Here is a 19,843-nt window from a genome sequence, read left to right as displayed (position 1 = left end):
ACAATAATAGAGATATTTTAGTGCATTATTCATAAATCTTATTTATTGATCCCCTCTATTTACTTTTTATTATGATCAGTTTTATTCAAAATAGAAAAATAAAAGTACAAAGGGTCGTTCAAGTCAAACCAAGACTCGTTTCGAAATCCTCATGAATGAAGGCGTAAAAGTGATCGAAATGACAAAAGACCTTCAAGCACAGCAATGTGATGAGACTCTTAGCCGCAGTGAAATATTTAAATGATGCAAACGTTTTACAGGCGTCCATACATCCGTGAATGATGATCCCGGCGCGAAACATTCAGCAAGTGAAACGCTTGATTTATAAAAAAACAACAAACTGATTTGTACAAACAATCATTCAGGGACCCTGGAATTCAGTCCTGACCTCGCTCCAAGCCATTTCTACAGGTTTAGGCCATTGAAGGAGTTCCTGGGAGGCCAGCGTTTCAGACATGAAGCAGACAGTTCGATCATGGCTCCAGCATACAGAAAACTTTCTAATTTAAGCACTAGTAAAACACTGGGATAAGTGCATTAGTGTAACAGGGGGTTATGTAGAGAAATAAAGGCAGTTTTTGTTCTCAGTCTTCTGTTATTATGTGCAAAAGTCCCGGTTTGACTTGAACAGCCACTCTATCTATCTATCTATCTATCTATCTATCTATCTATCTATTTTTAAAACGTCTATGCTACTCAATAGTTGTCTGCAATGACTTCACATCAAAGGAAGAAACGTTGCCGAGGACCCCACCCTTATGCAACCTACAGACGATTTCACAATATTTCCCTAAAAAAAAGACAAATATACACTCCCCTTTTAATCGTTCTGAATTTCTCACATCCTCACACCTTTTGATAGCTTTTTCTTCCCTTTGGGAAAGGGAACATCCGAGCAATACGGAGTTCAAAAGGAAATCAGCGAGAGGTTAAAGAGAAATTGACATCTTGAAGGCAGAGGAAAAACCCCCAACAGTCTACATTTAGACTTAAATCATTTCACATGTCCTTACATCTGTCATTTATCTGCCATGTTTTTAAAATGATCACTTTTTTTTTCTTTAGCATGAAAGCAACGATCATTGTTTCGCTTTATGAAACACTCAGGACGACAGCAGGAGATGACGAAGTTAAAAGCATGAAATCTGTCTCTTGGCTCTTTGAGGTTTGTGCGAGACGAAGGTCGTCTGGCAGGAAACGCAACAGAACAGCAACAACATCAGCAGAGAGTTTAATGGAGATGCTGATGCATTTAGAGGACTGCTGGCATCGTTAAGCTCCTCAAACCACTTTCTCTGGTCATTAATGCATGTGTTTCAATACCGTGATATTAGTTTTAAACAGATCCAACTCTTAGTTAAGGATCTAGAAGTTGGGTCATGTCAACTGGATGTCAACTTCCTACAGTAGTTTAGTAGACTAATACATGACTCCACTTCCAGGTTACCTCACCTGGATGACTGAGGATCTTCACAGACATCTTAGTCAGGGACCGAACTGTGGCAGATACTTGGATTTAAACTAATAACCTGTTGAAGTCTTAACCACTGCACCACCATTTCCCTAGACCACCATGGGAACTATTGGCACTATTACCCATCAGCCATGGGCACTATTTTCAGTCCCGAAATATTGAAAGCTTTATACTTGATTTAGTGAATATACAGTGCGATAAGACAGCAGGAAATGCGAACCTGGTCTGGATGTGGAAGTTGTTGGTCGTCCCAGTGTGTTCGAAGTCATGAATAGCAGCAGCAAACACCATGGCCAATATTTCCAGTTCGGTGAGCCAGTGCTAGGAGAAGCAAAAAACAAATGGTCTAATTCTTAACAAACATCTGATAAAACCCTCAGAACTTACTTACTTTATCTTTTGCATAAAACATAACGGTAATCAAACTTTCCATGCTTGTCTAACCAGCGAAGACCTGTTCTGCGGCTCACCATAATGCCAGTGTGGAGCATCAGATAGTGTGCGGTCTGGGTGACATCGGCGGCGTGGGTCAGGTTGTGGTATGGATTTTTGTGCTTGCTGTAGCCAACCTCCAAAGCCTCCACAAACGCCACCAAAGAAGACACAGGTATCTGCAAGAGGCAGAAAAAGGACCGGACTAAATACTAGCCAGTGTAGCATGCTGACCTTAACTAGCATCTTCCAAAGCTTGGCAACCTTTAACATAAAAGGTTATCTCTAAGATGTTTTAGATTATCACCATTTATTCAGATAATACACTAGATAGCTCTTACTTAATGTTTTAGAATGTTAGCTAAATAGCAGGGTGGCATGGTGGCTAAGTGGTTAGCACTGTCGCGTTGCATCTTCAGGGGAAAATCGTATTCGATTTCCCCCTTTGGTTTGTGTGCGTGGGGTTTGCATTTTTCCTCCGGGTACTCAAGTTTCTTACCACAGTCCAAAGACATGCAGTTTAAACTAACTGGTGCTCCCAAATTGTCTGTAGTGTGTGAATGAGCATGTGTGTGTATTTGCCCTGCAATGGGGTGGCACCCCATCCACCTTATGCCCTAAGTCTCCTGGGATAGGCTTCAGAAACCCCTTGCATACCTGTGCAAGGCAAAAAGGGTATAAACGGTGAGCTAAATGGCTAAAAAATTCCATTTGCAGCAACAGCCTTGATGATGTTTTCTCTTCCTTTCAATCCAATTTTCGCAACCTTTAACTTTTGTTATGTGAATTAAACACACAAATTAACATTAACTATGTCTTTTAGCTTTGGTTGCAGACATGATAGTATATGTAACATGGTTGCAGACTAAGAACACCCCCTATCATGGCATAACTTACAACAGGGTAATGAACCTGGGCAAACAAACAAAAAACGTGTCTCAATTATGTTTTGAGGAACATGGCAAAGAGCTGATGGTGGTGACCTGGCCCACAAATTTCCTCCAAAATCTCAATCTAATCAACACTACAGTCAGATCCATGGAGGGCATATCAAACAACCCACAGCTGGGCCGGGGGTAGCTCAGTGGATAAGGCAATGGACTACAGTTCGGAAGATCCCAGGTTCAAACCCCACAACCACCAGGTTGCCACTGTTGGGCCCTTGAGCAAGGTCCTTAACCCTCAACTGCTCAGATGTGTAATGAGATATGCCCAAATGTAAATGTAAAGGATCTTCTGGTAACGTCCTGGTGTAGATAGCACAGCACATCTTCAGAGGTCTTGTGTAAGCCATGGCTCAATGGGTCAGAGCTGCTTTGGTGGCATAAGAGGGACTTAAAAAATATTATGGATTATGGTATGAGCCAGTGAGGAACAGGTGCAGATGATGACGGATGATCAGGTCTGTGATCAGTATACTGGTGATGCTGAATGCTGAGTGGTTAAAACAGACCAGAGGGAAAATAGGCCTGTAATTTTCATCATAGGTATACCTCAACTATGAGAGACAAAATAGGATTTTTAAAGAATTTATTTGCAAATTATGGTGGACAATAAGTATTTGGTCAATAACAAAATTTCATCTCAATACTTGTTATATACCCTTTATTGGCAATGACAGAGGTCAGTTGTTTTTTGTAAGTTTTCACAAGGTTTTCACACACTGTTGCTGGTATTTTAGCCAATTTCTCCATGCAGATCTCCTCTAGAGCAGTGATGTTTTGGGGCTGTCGCTGGGCAACACAGACTTTCAACTCCCTCCAGAGATCTGGAGACTGACTAGGCCACTCCAGGACCCTAAAATGCTTCTTACAAAGCCAGTCGTTCATTGCCCGGGCGGTGTGTTTGGGATCATTGACATGCTGAAAGACCCAGCCACGTTTCATCTTCATTCACCTTCATTTATTCTTCCTATTACACAGATCAGTCATCCTGGTCCCTTTGCAGAAAAACAGCCCCAGAGCATGATGTTTCCACCCCCATGCTTCACAGTAAGTATGGTGTCCTTTGGATGCAATTCAGCATTCTTTCTCCTCCAAACACGAAGTTCTATTTTGGTTTCATCAGACCATGTGACATTCTCCCAATCCTCTTCTGGATCATCCAAATGCTCTCTAGCAAACTTCAGACGGGCCTGGACATGTACTGTCTTAAGCAGGGGGACACGTCCGGCACTGCAGGATTTGAGTCCCTGGTGGTGCAGTGTGTTACTGATGGTAGCCTTTGTTACTTTGGTCCCAGCTCTCTGCAGGTCATTCACTAGGTCCCCATGTAATCGGGGGAGATTATCAGTGGCCTTGTATGTCTTCTATTTTCTAATTGCTCCCACAGTTGATTTCTTCACACCAAGCAGCTTACCTATTGAAGATTCAGTCTTCCCAGCCTGGTGCAGGTCTACAATTTTGTTTCTGGTGTCAGCACCTTTGACAGCTCTTTGGTCTTGGCCATGGTGGAGTTTGGAGTGTGACTGTTTGAGGTTGTGGACAGGTGTCTTTTATACTGATAACAGATGCCGTTAATACAGATAACGATTGGGGGACTGAGGAGCCTCTTAAAGAAGTTGTTACAGGTCTGTGAGAGCCAGAAATCTTGCTTGTTTCTAGGTGACCGAATACTTATTTTCAACCGTTATTTGCAAATAAATTCTTTTAAAATCCTACAATGTGATTTTCTGGATTTTTTTTTTTCTTATTTTGTCTCTCATAGTTGAGGTATACTCTACCTATAATAAAACTTACAGGCCTCTCTCATCTTTTTAAGTGGGAGAACTTGCACAATTGGGGGTCGACTAAATACTCTTTTACCCCACTATATACATGTTTATCATGTCTGCATAATTATGTACAACATCATTCAGTATTTCCATATATAACTTAAAATGAATAAATAAAAGAACTCATATTCTCCAGCAAGCTCAGTAAAACCTAACAGCTGTTTTACTTATAGCTCTGTATAAAAGTCTTGGGCACATACAAAAATATGGCATAGGTAAAAGATGCTTTTGAAAACTTTTTTGCATTAAAGAAACTTCTATAAAGAGCAATAAAGAGTAATAAAATAAACAGTCAATATTTGGAGTAAAACCTCATTGCTTAAAATCAGGAGTTTTAGACACAGATTTGTGCAGTTTTATAAGAAAACAGCTGTTTTTATAATTATGTCATAATTATGCAGACATAATAAACATATAACAAAATTGGCACAGCGTATAATATGGTGGCTAAGACTTTTGCACAGTAGTGTACATCATTTAATTTAATTTAACATGAGAGAATAAGGGGTGACTCAAGACTGCTGCACTGAACTGTACATATGTTCCTGAAATGTACACATTTCTTAAAAGTCTGAATATTTCACTTCTCAATATGTACCTCCACAACCCTAACCCTGGTGTTGCACTTTTATACTCACTGAGCCGCTAAATCACAACCCACATCTATATTCCCAGATGAACGAACCATGTCCCTGGTGCTGTCTGTACCCAAAGTCATATAATTCCAAAGGTGAGCGATATTTTTTCTAGGTGTGAGTTGAGAGAGTGATGAATAATTAATGAGAATGTGTGGCTTTTATTCAATCACAGGGCACCACCTGCCTGCGACTCGCATAAATTGTAATCTTCTCAATGCTTCCTTAATGTCAGCCTTTCACAGGGTAAATAGGAAGATTTTAACACAATGCACTGAGACGATCGCTGGCACATTTTCCCCGCTTTCTTGGTGCCGCGTGAGTGGACAAAGCCACTTGTGCCTTTTAATGAATAATAAATTCCTCCTGTTCATCCTAACCCAGAATGTGCTCTTATACCAGAGTATGTTTAGCTTTCATTCTCATTTGCATGCACTTGATTTATAAAGTCTTTTCATCATGGTTTTTGGTTTGTTATTGTGTCTTACTATGACTGAGGCAGGTTAATTTCAGGATCATTTGTACCCTGACTGTTTTATGGCTGGTCTGAGTCACGCTCCTGTGCGCTATCGCTTACACCGAACATCATGTTCAGTTGCATAATTCGCTGTTATTCCCACAACTATCCCGCTCGTTTGTATTTGAACTTCATGAAATGTTCTTTGTGTAACTGTCCAGAGAGCGAGAGTAATACGATATGCGATACACAGTGTGATTGGGGAGTCGTGTTGAAATAAGGAAACGTCAGAATACTGACGTTAACCGTTCAGCGGTTGGCAATCGAGAGATGGAAATAAGGACAATATTGTTGCAGTGTTACGTCTCAACCTTTCTCTCGCGAGACACAGTTATACAAAAGGTTTACACGCATGCAAAAACAAAGGCTAGTAACCTTAGAAGTGCAGTCGAGCACATGACGAGAAGAACTGATGTCTAATGTGCACTGAAGAGTAGTTTTTATAAGAGAGCAAATCACCAATCATCATCTACAGTATAACACGTTATCCTACCTATACAGGGTTGCAAGGGGCCTGGAGCCTATTCCAGGAGACTTAGGGGGCGAGGCGCGGTAAACCCTGGATGGAGTGCCATGACCGGTATGAAGCTGGGGTCTGAGCGCAGGATCAGCCAGGATACAGCGCCTCTGGAGCAGTATGGGTTAAGGGCCTTGCTCAAGGGCCCAACAGTGGCACCCTGGCAGTGCTGGGACTTGAACCCCCCTCTGACCTTCTGGTCACTTACTCAGAGCCTTAACCTTTTGAGCCACCACTGCCCCTATCTTGGTCAGGGTTGCATTTATTGACCTAGAATGCATAATGTTCTCCTGAACAACAGTCCAGACTTTTAATCAAGATGAGGTAAGAAGAATATTTCCAAGACTGATGGTGGCCTGATATCAGGTGAGGGACGCGCTATTGACAGGCTATTCGTCTCGAGAAGATCAGCAAGACACACTTTGGTCAATGAGGATTAGACGTCAATATAACACCTTTAATAGACAGGGTTGAATTATAGTATAAAGTCAGTACATGTGCAAAAGAAAACAAATGCTTGTTTCACAATCTTTTTAAAAGTCAGACACAAACATACGGTACTGTATATGCGAGAGCAGGAGAGAGAAATAAAAAAGGAAATCCGAAAGTGAGCAGTATGAGTGTGAGCATTTCATATGTGTGTGTAGGAGTTTTCTTCTCTGCAGAGCCAGAACCTAAACTTGGATTTCCCAGCATGTGCATGTTCAAGTGCAACAGCTATTTTTATTTCTTGATGACGTGTCTGTGTGTTTGTGTGTGTATCTATGTGTGTGTGCATGTAATGAGATTTTCACACACCCTGAAGCGGTTGATCAGGTCGTATCTGGTGAGCAGCTCATACACCAGGAACTTCAGTGCGTGCTCGCTGCTTGCCTCGTGAAGCGTGAAGACATCGAATGACCATTTATCAACGTCCTGGGAACATAAAACATATCATTTACACACACATTTCTATCATATTTATATACATTTTGTGGAATGTTGATGTACACCAATTTCCTACTCCGTCCAGTTTAAATGAACAGTGCAGTTTATTTATACATTCATTCATCTTCAATATTGTTCATCATGTACAGGGTTGCATGGGGGCCTGGAGCCTATCCCAGAAGACTTTTGGGCACGAGGCAGGGTACACCAATCTATCACAGGGCACACACTACAAGTTATATTCAAACACCAATTAGCCTCATCTGCATGTCTTTGAACTGTGGGAGGAAACCCGATTACCCAGGGGAACCCACCAAGCATGGGGAGAACATGCAAACTCCATGAACACAGACAGACCTCAGGTAGGAACTAAACCCGGACCCTGAGAGTGCAAAGCAACAGTGCTAAGAACTAAGCCATCGTGCCACCCTTCATTCATACTTTGAACTAATTGAACCGAAACTTTATCTGAATTCACCAATAAGACGGATCAGATGGGCCTAGATGGGCGTGGTTTGTGATTCTAATCAATCATTTGATTGACATCCCTACTATTCAAGTCAAACCAAACTAAACCCAACAGTCTGATCTGTGAATATCTGGACAGTTCAACCTTTAAGAGACTCTTTCAAGTCGTTTATTGTTAAGAATAACGGACCACAGTTCTGATAGTAAAAACTCTCCGTGAGAGATTATTCTCTATATAATCCCCTGCTACACTAATGCACATGCCAGCGTTTCACTAGTGCTTGTAACACCGGACGCCATGTTTGAACTGCCAGCTTTACAGTCTGTCTGAAACGCTGGCCTCCCAGGAACTCCTTTAATGGACCAAACATGTGGAAGTTAAGAAACTTCATCACAAGTCCCGGTTTGGCTTGAACGCCCCTTGTACAGAAAACTACTCAATTATAGAGTGATTGTAGTAGGCTGATAATCATTGTGTGCCATGGACAAGTGACATTAGCCTCTTATTGGTGAGACTTTGGCAAACTTTAGCTCCACCCACTTTGCATTTACTCTACTCAACACTGTTTTACTTACTGTAGAACTTTACGTGAAGTACTTTCTAGTGTATATTTTAATGTTATAAATATTATATATGGTCAGATAGTATTAGATAATATTAGATATAATTGTATTTGCATACTTTCATCTTATTTCATGTTTTATTTCTTTATTTTAATAATCTATTGTTTTTTTATTTCTTTATTTTAGGTCATATTAGGTTATATAAGCATTTCAGAATTTTATAAATGGTCTCTTTTGCCAATACAGCCGTAATTATGCTACAGTGGATAAGTGTATTTTATCTATTGATTGATTTTTAATAGCAAAATGTAACTTACAGAACATTGTCTACATGATTGCCATGTCATGTCTAATAATCATCATGAACTCGTGTTAACACATCTGGTGTTATGCATGTACTTGCTTAATTATGTTAATTTCCCATATGTATGAGGACTGTTGGGACGCCCTGTGGTTAGATTTAATGTTGTGGAACATCCATGAGGCAAGTTAGTTCCTGTTTTCACTAAAGTTATAGCAACCTTCCATTACCAGCATCTCCTTCTCTCTCTCTCTCTCTCTCTCTCTTTCTTGCTCTTCCTTTCTCAGCGTGTTATTTAATCAAGAAACCAGGAAGTGTTAACTCCTCTATCCTAAACACTCTCCTGTGCTGTGTAACTTTACAATTCGCTATAACTTTTCCCCCTTAATAACTCCTTCTATAAATTAGATTGGATTGGATTGGATTAGATTCAACTTTATTGTCACTGGACATGTAGGTACAAGACAAGTAAATACAGTTAGCATCCAACCGGAAGTGCATTTTCACAGTGCAGAATAATTTGCATATATAAATAGTACATAGTGAGTGTATACAGTTTTATATAATTACTTTCCAAACAAAAAAATGTCACCACATCAACAACTAAACTGTATATATATACTGTATATAACGTTGTTAAAAAGAACACCATGCAATAATAAAACATTTTTATTAGTTTTAGATTATGCAAAGTGTCCGAAGTACATCTCCTGGTGTTAAAGCGGGTGCAATAAAGTTCCCATAGCTATTACTAGTGCTGTAATTTTCTAAACTGGGAAACTTTACAATTATTATTATTATTTTTTTTTATTTAGACAAAATATCCTTCTTCAGACGGAAAGAAACTGCATGTAGGCTACAGCAAAATGTTTTCAATAAAACCAACAACTAGAGACTGAGATTAAGCATTCTGTGACGTAACCATAGCAACACATGTTTAACAGTAGCCTATTAATAGTATTAGGGAAGAAGGGGATGAGTGAGTCAGTGTGTAGAAATGTAGCTCAATACAATAACAGTACATTTCTGTACTTCTGTACTCATTCAGATATATATAAAAAAATAATCTAGTAAAGCCTCCATTTTCTTCACACTGCCACATAGCCATGGTGTTAATGAGATAACAGCTGCAATGTCGTGATAACAGAACATAATGAAGTTGACTTCACGGTATGGTGCTTTTTTTTTTTTTTTACCTTCGCCTACAATGATTTGTTATCTCCAACATAATACAGTGCCGTTTTCTAACATTTGTACCATACTCGATTCATTGTGCTCTTGCAGACTTTTCCTTCGCTACCTTTAAAGGAGATTTTTCCTATTTCTGATTTCTCGAACCACCTCATTATTCTCTTTATATAATAAACTGTGTCGAGATAAACCTTAAATAGCAGACTATTGTTTTTCTTTTGTAAGCTTAAATATGTGTAATGGTTTTAGGATTTGGAGTTAACTGCATGTACTGTTATAGTTCCACTATAGTATCAAATTGCCAGGTTATTAAAAACACCTGCTCTGTATCTGATAAAAAAAAAAAAAAAAAAACACTGGACCACCGCTGAGCTCGTGTTTTTAACTAGTCGATGGATCACAGAGTGTGTGTGTGGCTCTTTAAAACATTAGCAGTTCAAGTCAGCCAACAAGTACATGGATTTTACATTTCTTAGAGCAATTATTTATTGTTTTTTAATACTTAATATTCTGTGATGAGGCCTGTGAGCAAAACTCTCGACTCTCTAAAGCTCAGGGCCCGTATTCACAAAGCTTCTTAGAATTCTTTCAGAGAGCTCCTATCTTGGCCTAAAATGTCCTAGCTGGGAGTCTTAGACTAAAAGTGATTTAGAAAACTTCTTAGAGCAACTTTGAGTAAGAAAAGTACAAAAACCTTTATCTTAGTGAGGGGGTGGGGTCGACCCGGTTGCTAGGGATGATGCAACAATTCAAGAACTGTAATTGGTTGATAAAAACATACACTCTTTTTGAAAATATAATACGTGATATCATAATGTCTCTATAGACTAAATATATTAAAGTTAATTAAAACAGCCTAAAGTTGCACTTTTGGAGATTATGTAGCGAACAATCCAAGAGAGATGTAAGGAAGTAAAACAACAAGTAAACCAAATTGAACAGAGAAGCAGTGTTTTCTTTCATCTTTATGTTCAGTGTTTGGAGAATATTTCTTCTTTCCACCATTTTGTCGTCTGCTATAGAAACTCTCAAGCCTCTTAAAAGTCCTCCTCTCTACTCTTAACAATCTTCACCTAAGATGTTTCGTGAATCATTTTTTATCTTAACTAAGATTTAATCCTAAATTTAAGGGAAAATTCTAGGAAAATGTCATAATTCTAAGAATTTTCTTAAGCTTAAGCCCAGATCTTTACTGAGAGCTTTAACAGCTAAAGATTTTGGTCAGTTTTAATAAAAAAAAAAATGAAGAGAAGCTAAATCAATACGATCTGCCATAACATTATTCCCAGTAATGTGTAGGTTCCCCAGGTTCCTCCTGGCCTTTCGGGGTTGTGCTGTGGCCTGTCACATAATGTAGACGTTGGGTGCTGAGGGTCCTGGGGTGGGACATCTATAGATTGAACTTGTTTGTCTGGTGCATCCCATTAGTGTTCGATCGGATTTGGATCTGTGGAGTTTGGAGATCAGGTTGGCAGTCTTGTGCTCTTTGCCTGCTGGACCCCGTGTGTGGTGGGCTGCGGTGCACTGGGTGTTTTCATGCCTTTCTATCATGGACAGCATTAATTACAGTACTTTCAGCAAATTGTGCTGCATTAGATTTTTATTGGACTGGACCTTTTAATATTATTGATATTTTAGAAAAAAAATGGCAAGAGTGGTCCTTTCATGTGCCTTCCTACTTCGTCAGCTTTGGCTTTGAAGGTCAGAGGATTCTATTATGGTGTGCTGTGCAAAAACTACGAATTTCGGAGGAGACAGATATTACTAAAGAAGGCACATTCTAAACTTTTGTTCACTTCTTTGTTCATATTTGATTTAAGCAGAGTACAACACAACATGCTTAAAACCACATTTTCGAGTGGACTGGAGTGCAGAATGCTGATCTGCAGAAGTGACCAAAGTACAACATTCCTGTACTTAAGTAAAAGTACAGACTCCCTCGGGGACATGTTACTCAAGTTAAAGTAAAAGTCCTCCAATGGCTTACCTATTCTGTAACTGAGTAAAAGTACTCAGCTTCAGATTTCCTGAAGAGTCAAAGGTGCAGGGTTTGTATTAGCTAGAAAAATCTCTCTCTCTCTCACACACACACACACACACACACACACTCTCTCTTTCCTTTTTTCTTTTTCTGCCTCCCCATTGTTTTCATCGCTGTCTGCAACAAGCTCTGCTTCTGATTTCAAACACCTGTTACCTTACTAGACGTGTCTCGAAGGAAAAGGAAATCATGCAATTATGCATAATAATTAGCAGGTGGCGAAATTCCTGCTTCAAACACTACACACCACTGTGGTTAGGGAACGCAATGCCATGCAGAAATGTACAGTAGTTAAGTAAAAGTACAGATATTTGCTGTTCTTTTGAGTGGAGTAAATGTAAAAAATATCCCCTAATAAAACTATATCCTTAAGTAAAGTAACATACTCAGTAGAGGTGGGTAGTACAGTAACGCGTCACATTTACTTGAGTAACTTTTTGAAAAAAATTACTTCTATACAGTTAGTAGTTTTACTGCACCATACTTTTTACTTTTAAAAGTAAAGAGTAGATTTGTGAAGAAAAAACGCTACTATGACTCGGCTACCCTCGACTCGTTACTTTTCGTATAAAAGCTGTTAATTATTATAATTTCTAAAAAAAACAAAACTAATCGGACATTACGATTAAAAAAGTTACTTAGTACTTGAGTATCTTTTCACTAAATACTTTTTTACTTCTACTTAAGTAATATTATTTTGAAGGACAGCTACTCCTCCCACCTCTGATACTCAGTGACCTCCCACCTCAAAGTTGCTGATCCGAACCTGGGCACGATCCAGAGTGTTGTATGACGCAAATGTACCGAACTTTGGGGTCAAGCAAACTACTGTAGGATGTGTGCCTGAGATAGAGCATGAATGCACCCTTAGTTTCCAGTTCTTGTCCTCATAATGGGAGGAATTAAAAATACTTAGAAAAGTTTAATATAGAAACCTAGATTGGTTTATTTGTTTTTGTATTTGTAACATAATAGCCCAGTGGTATGGTTTTATATACAGTAAAACTCAAAAAAGTATTGTAATTTCTGTTGCTTCTACAAAAAGGAGCAGCGCTACTCGTCCAACAGAAGTATTCATCCAGCAGGTCTGTTAGCCTTGTTTTTTTGTGTGTGTTTTTCTTTATTTTATGAACCTACATCAAATCTGACCTTCTCATAAAAACAGCCAGTGACTCCAACTATCAAAGAAACTGACTTAACAACCAAGCTCAAGATACACACCCATTCAGCGAGCATGAGAAACTGGGCAAAATAAAATGTCCCTGGGAGACAGCAACACCTTAGACGAGACAAAATGTGACGTGTATCATCGTCTGACAGCTTACGCATAAAATCGTTTTGGTTTTTTTGTCAAAAGTTTAAGCCCCCTAAACCCCCCCCCCCCAACCCATGGATTCCCACAAAATTCTAAATCTAAGAAGGCATGACAGGAGTTTAGTTAGGTACAGTAGCTAGTTAAATATGAAGGACAAACCAGGACTTTTTGACAGCTTTAAAGGATTTCTCACTCTCACATGCTGTTTTTCAACGTCTGATTTTGGGATGAGGGATTAACCCTTCATGAGATGAGGTGACACTATGAATGTCCTGCACTATTATCACGGGGTGAATTTATCCTACTATAATGTGATGCATTCAGGCGCATTGATATAAATGTTTCCTGTCATTAGGTGGTGTGAAAAATGAGATACGCTGAATACCTTAAGAGCCAGGATCACAGCTGGAGGATACGTCAGCCCGGCCATGTTCGACGTTCTCCTGTACATCCTGTCCAACACACACACACACACACACACACACAACGAATACACAGTCATGACTTCATTTTAACTATAATGACAATTTGTGCATAGAAAAAGCTACATTTATTTACATTTCTGTCTTACTGATCGTGAGAAAGAATTTTGTTGTACTGACACTGTATACAGATTGTGAACAGGTACATCACTGTTGTCTGGAATATCTTCATATTATTAGGAGTTTAAGGCAATGCTGCAACCTGTTACACACATCCAAATGTCTGTCTTCAGATTTTTACTCAGAGTGGTCATGGCCTGAAGCGGAAATGTTTTTTTTCCCTTCTTCTTCTTTCTTTTGAAGTAAATAGTCTACCACTATGATCCTGGAAACACTAAGAAAAAATCCAAGAGACAGAAATGTCAGGGCTCTCGGTGTCATCACTGACTAATGCCTGCATGAGAGTAAAACATTCTGGCACAAAAACCTCTTTTCCAGACTTAATGCACACTAGAGACTATATATATATATATATATATATATATATATATATATATAGAGAGAGAGAGAGAGAGAGGATTTAAAAAAAAAGATTGATTGAAGATTGAAGGTTTTTGGGATGAATTGGGCCAAACTGATGCTTTTTTGTATGTCAATAAGAAACTGTCAATGGCACAAGTGTGTGTGAGAGAGAGAGAGAGAGACAGAGAGATAACCTATTTCCTTGCTGTTTTTATATTTCATCTCTAACCATGGGTATGCATTTGTGCATTTAGACGTGACCACCTCTGAAAAGCCTTTTCTTGATCCCTGCCTTAAAATTTTATGACAATCCCAAATAAAAACAATCTTATGCACTTCAATCTATCATTTCTCTTACATAAAAAAAGGAGAAGTATATTTTTGATTTATGTACATAATGGAAATCGCACCTGACACAGGGGCAAGTCAATATTTCTTTTTTCGCACTGAGCATTTCGATTGAACAAATCATTTCATGAAACAGACAAACAGCCTTTCAGAAGATTATAATAGAAGAAAGCGAGAAAAGAAAAAAGTCTGGCTGTTTTCTTATTTATTTTCTGCTCGAACGGTCAAGGAGAGCAAATGGATGTGGATCCAAGCAAAACCCCGAGCCTGTGCATTCCTCAGATTTTTAGAAAAACAGAAACACAAAGGATTGTAAAGACAGGACGCACACAGTACAGATAGGCATAGGAATATAAATCATATTTTACATTTATGTGGGGGAAAATAAAGAAAAATCAATGTAAATATATTATTATTTATTTTATTAATTTGGTCTTATTTATTTATTTACTTATTTACTTGATTTTTTTATGTATCTTATATTACTTTGCATTTAAAAATATATACATGTCTTTGTTTACTCTAGTGCAAACCAAGTTTGTGAATTATTATTATATACACACACATACACATTGTATCACTTCCATTTCTCTCTCTCTCTTGCTCTCACATTCTATGACAGGGAGTGAGAGAGAGAGAAATGGAAGTGATATATGGATACATAAAAGAGGTAGTGAAGCGAAATGATGAGGCCATGTCCATGTCTGTGGCCCTGAGCAAGCTGAAACAGTTTTTTCCACATCCGCTGCGATCATAAATTGAAAGAGAATGGAGGACACGTACTGAAGTTGGACACTTCTTTTAGCTTGTCCTGGATGTCACAGAGATGCGGTCTAAATCAGCAAGCTTTTATACATAAAAAGTCAAGCAGGGAGTGTGCACGAGAATAAGCGAGAAGAATACATTATACAGTATGTTAATATATATATATACTGTATATATATATATATATATATATATATATATATATATATATATATATATATATATATATATATATATATATATATATATATATATATATATATATATATATACTATCTAAAAAGTCCTTTTTATTAAGGCCCATGGTTATCTAATCTGTCATTAAAGAACCATTGAAAAACATTATTTTTTTTCCATAAGAGTGCAGTAAATTGGTATCCTTTTTGCTAACCATTAAGATAATTATTTGATATAAATCAAAATTATTAGACTATCTAATGTTAAAGGGATGGCTATTCCCTGCTGAGATCCCTTGAAGAACCCTTGATTCCCTCTAGAGTATTGTACATTGAGGCACTTATTGCTAACCATTAGCATAATTATTCCAGGATCATAGACCAGAATTATTAGACCATCCAACATAACGGGACGGACATTCCCTGCCGAGTCTCACTTTCTCTCCATGCTTCTTCCTCCATATCTTCATTAGAGGAGGATTTTATGTCTTCCTCACTTGTGGTTCAGGAACCTATGATTATTATTATTATTAAATCACTAAAATTCCAGACTTTCTCTAGCATGAGACTCGGTCGTCCAAGGACACGTTATGTTCCTGTGGGAAAGTCGATGAGACAGAGAAAACATTGCTTCATTTCCTCTGAGACAAAAATGATCCAGGTATATAATTCTAGTATAGTATCGATGATGGTGCTGATGAATCAGGTGTGTGTGTGTGTGTGTGTAGGAGAGAAAGAGACAGAGAAAGAGAAAAAAGAGATAGAATCTCTAACAGTTTCCATGGAAATGTTAAAAATTGGTGAGAGGTAGAATTCCTGATATAAGAGACAGAGAGAGACTTAAATTAAAGAGTAGAATGATATGACTGAAGGAGGTTATAGAGTGGCGGGTGGTGTAGTGGTTAGTACTGTCGCCTTGCACCTACAGGGGTTCGATTCCCGGCCAGGCTCGATTCCCTTCTCTGTGTGCATGGAGTTTGCATGTTCTCCCCATGCTTGGTGGGTTTCCTCCCACAGTCCAAAGATATGCAGGTTAGGCTAATTGGCGTTCCCAAATTGGCCGTAGTGTGAGTATGTATATGTGTGTGCCCTGCGATGGATTGGCACCCTGTCCAGGTGCCCTTAGCCTCCTTGGATAGACTCCAGGTCCCCGCGACCCTTACTACAGGATAAAGCGGTATAGAAGATGAGTGAGTAAGGTTAACGAGGAGAGACTGAAGGATGTAATGTATATCTATAAAGGAAGGTAGATCATAGGAGATCATCATCTTAAACAAATTGATTTAAGGTTTTTGGGATAAATGAGGAAAACTATTGCTTTCTTGTTTATGAATAAGAAACTGTCGGTGGGACAAGTGTGTGTGTGTCCTCCGTAGACTTACATGACAGTTCAACAATGTGAGACCATTTTGCTGATACTCATAACTAACTGACTACTAATTAACAATTACAAGTGCAAATAGTTCCCATGAATCCTATTTCCTGCTACTGAGCTTGCACATTTATTAGTTATTAAATAATACATGACAACACACAGTTAGAGGACAGATGTTACACAACCGTGTTCCGTTCCACAGGGTACTTTATACTGTACTCCCTGCTCCCTGTTGAGGGTATGCCGGTTAAGGGAATTTCATTTGAAATATTATAATGATATATATATCAGTATAAATAACAGATTTTGGTGATGTTTTTAATTTAAAAAATGGTAACACCCAAGTCTCTCTTGGAAATGAAAAGAATGCACAATATTTTCAGCAAACATTGATGCATAGTTACTTTTTATCTCATAAATTGAACAAAGATAAAAAATAAAAACATTATTATGGCACTGTTTTATGGCACATGTTTAAGCATCCCAAGAGTACCAGAGTCTCAGATTCTTTTTACAAGGTTTCAGGCTTTAATCAGCTTGTTAGATCAGATGCATGGCAACAGCTGTCATTAGTAAATTCCAAAATCTGTTATTTATTAAGGGGTGTCTAAACTGTTGCATAAGACTGTAAAGTATATTGAAACAAAAACTGATATGTTACAGAACATGACTCTGTCTTTTCTAATCAGAATAATATTATGCATATTAAGAGCTGATGTTAATAATTTAATTACTTACAAATTCTTCTTCTTCTTCTTATTATTATTATTATTATTATTGTCACTGATTAATCTAATGGATGGTGCAAAATAAATGAATATTATTTACGTTTACAAATAATATTCACAAGTGTCACTTTATTTTTAATTGCAGAACAAAATGTCTGTATTCTATATTTTTTATATACCATTATTTATTATTTATATTATTTTTATTTTTAGACCATTCTGTTTAGATCTTCTTTCCTTTTTATTTTTATTGTATTCTATCTATTCTATCTATTTTTTAAAAACTACAGTATTTTATTTTACAGTATTTCATTCAGTTTCTTGTGACTTATTTCTAAGCTTCGTCAATATTTGTCATTCCAGTAAAGCATCTTCGAATCTTATAACTTGAATCTTGAGTGTCAGGGAGGCGCAATGACTGATGGGTAATTTAGCTTATCTACTTCCATCAAAGAGGTAAACAATTGTTTCCTACACTGTTTACTTTAAACCAATAAGTTTCGCTCCCTACAGTTTGAAACAGTATTTATCATGGCTGAAAAGCCTATAAAGTCACAACGATTTTTGTTTACTTACAAGTGCTGATTTGTTTTTTATATTGTGCACTGGTGAATATGCATAATTAAAATTCTGGCCATTTTTGAGTTATGTGTGTTTATCCAGGACATATTTTTCCTTGGGGTCCCTTTACCATTAAGGGCTGACGTTTTTGGCTGAAGGTTAACCAGTGACACAGATTATTTTATGTGTGTAAATTGATATGTTATGATTCACTTGTCATCATCTGCATTGTCTATACCGCTTTATTCTGTGTACCTGGTCGAGGTTGGGCCTGGAGTCTATCCCAGGAGACTAAGGGCACGAGGCGGGGTAAACCTTTGGACTGTGGGAGGAAACCAGAGTACCCGGAGAAAACCCACCATGCATTGGGAGAGCATGCACACTCCATGCATGAATCCTGAATCAAACCCTTGACACTGGAGGTGCCAGGCCACCACTACAGCACCGTGTCACCAATGTAATTTTTTTTATACCTTAACGTATTTCAGAATGTAAGCAACCTTTAAATTTTCATTCACTATTTAAAATATTCATCTAATTTCCTAGTTTCTCCGGGCTAATATCCAACATACTGACATACGCTCAGTTTTTCTTTTTGTTGAAAATTAAAGCATACCTTTCCACAAAGATTCCAGCCTGCACGGCATGGACGATGCTGCGAAACCGTGGCTTCTCCTCTGGCCGCCGTCGCACGACACCCATCTTACGTGTGAAAGTAGATGCCAGCCAATCGCGCACCTCCATGGGCACGGAGTCCGCTTGGATATCACTGAGCTCGTCCTCTGTATCCAGTAGGCGTCTGAAGGGGGAAAAAACAGAGTCATTTTAACAATGCTAATGTCACTAATGAAAATGAATGAAAGCTAACAACCACCAATTAGCATTGTAGAGATATGGTAATTACTGGCTAGTACCTTTCAGTCTCTCTTACAATCTGACATTTATTTGACAAGTAATTTCATTCTAAAGGTTCCGGTTATGAAACAGCCTTTGTTATACAGGATAGGTGAACAGCTTGACAGCAAAATGAGCTAACTCCACTTTTGCAGTTTTGAGGAACCCAAGTTTTTTTTTTTTTTTAAATGAAGCAAGGTGTACTGCGAACTGATAATATTTTGTGCCACAAAGGTGTTTAAAAAGACAAATGACAAAATATTTTGATCATTTTTGTTAATTTCATAATAAAGCTTGATGACAAATTTACCATGTGATTTTTATTCCTAAAATATATGGGGCATAAATGTCAATTTTATAAAAGCTTGGAGTGAGGTTCTAAAAATAAGGGCATTGGGCATACCTCTTATCCTGCATGGCTCAGGTTTTGTATATTCTAGGAGGACGTAGAAAATTGCATTGAGTTTAATCACGACAGCATCACTATTTATATTCACAAGCAAAGTGGCTAGCACATTTCATTTATACAACATAACAACTCTTATAAATTGTTAATGGCTCAATTTGGGGTCGCTGCGCTTGAAAATGAACCGGATTGGTACCAACCGCAATGACTTTAGAGCCGATTCATAATTTGGGAGAGGTCGGGAGCATCATCTATCAATCATCTTCAATGTCAATGCTAGCTAAACGGCTAAAATACGCTATGTCTGTCAGCATTTTCTGAGAAAATTTCATAATAATCATGAGACATGATCTTTATACTCTTCATTGCTAATTTTAGTTAGCGGGCTAATTTAGCAGAATTTCTGAGAGAGTCATAGTCTTTATCATCTCCAGGGTTATTGCTAAACTGTTGTCTTAAATTAGCTAGGATTTCTGAGAGGATTTTAAGTC

The 19,843-nt window shown here is 38.1% G+C and overlaps 1 protein-coding gene across 4 annotated transcripts in view; it reads right to left on the bottom strand.

Moving 5' to 3' along the window:
- pde1a (phosphodiesterase 1A, calmodulin-dependent) overlaps positions 1–19,843 on the bottom strand; it is a 99,439-nt gene that overhangs the window by 9,976 nt on the left and 69,620 nt on the right. For all 4 annotated transcript variants that reach the window (XM_053496149.1, XM_053496150.1, XM_053496151.1 and 1 more), the window contains 5 exons: positions 18,669–18,851; positions 13,541–13,607; positions 7,147–7,263; positions 1,945–2,085; positions 1,695–1,795 (listed from right to left, as the gene is read on the bottom strand). In XM_053496149.1, coding sequence (XP_053352124.1) covers positions 1,695–1,795; positions 1,945–2,085; positions 7,147–7,263; positions 13,541–13,607; positions 18,669–18,851 — 609 coding nt within the window. The remainder of the gene's footprint in view (positions 1–1,694; positions 1,796–1,944; positions 2,086–7,146; positions 7,264–13,540; positions 13,608–18,668; positions 18,852–19,843) is intronic.

This window comes from Clarias gariepinus, chromosome 5 (assembly GCF_024256425.1).
Source record: "Clarias gariepinus isolate MV-2021 ecotype Netherlands chromosome 5, CGAR_prim_01v2, whole genome shotgun sequence".
In the NCBI taxonomy this organism is placed as follows: domain Eukaryota; kingdom Metazoa; phylum Chordata; class Actinopteri; order Siluriformes; family Clariidae; genus Clarias; species Clarias gariepinus.
The sequence above is the reverse complement of the archived record's forward strand: the minus strand, read 5'-3'. Positions and strand labels throughout refer to the sequence as shown.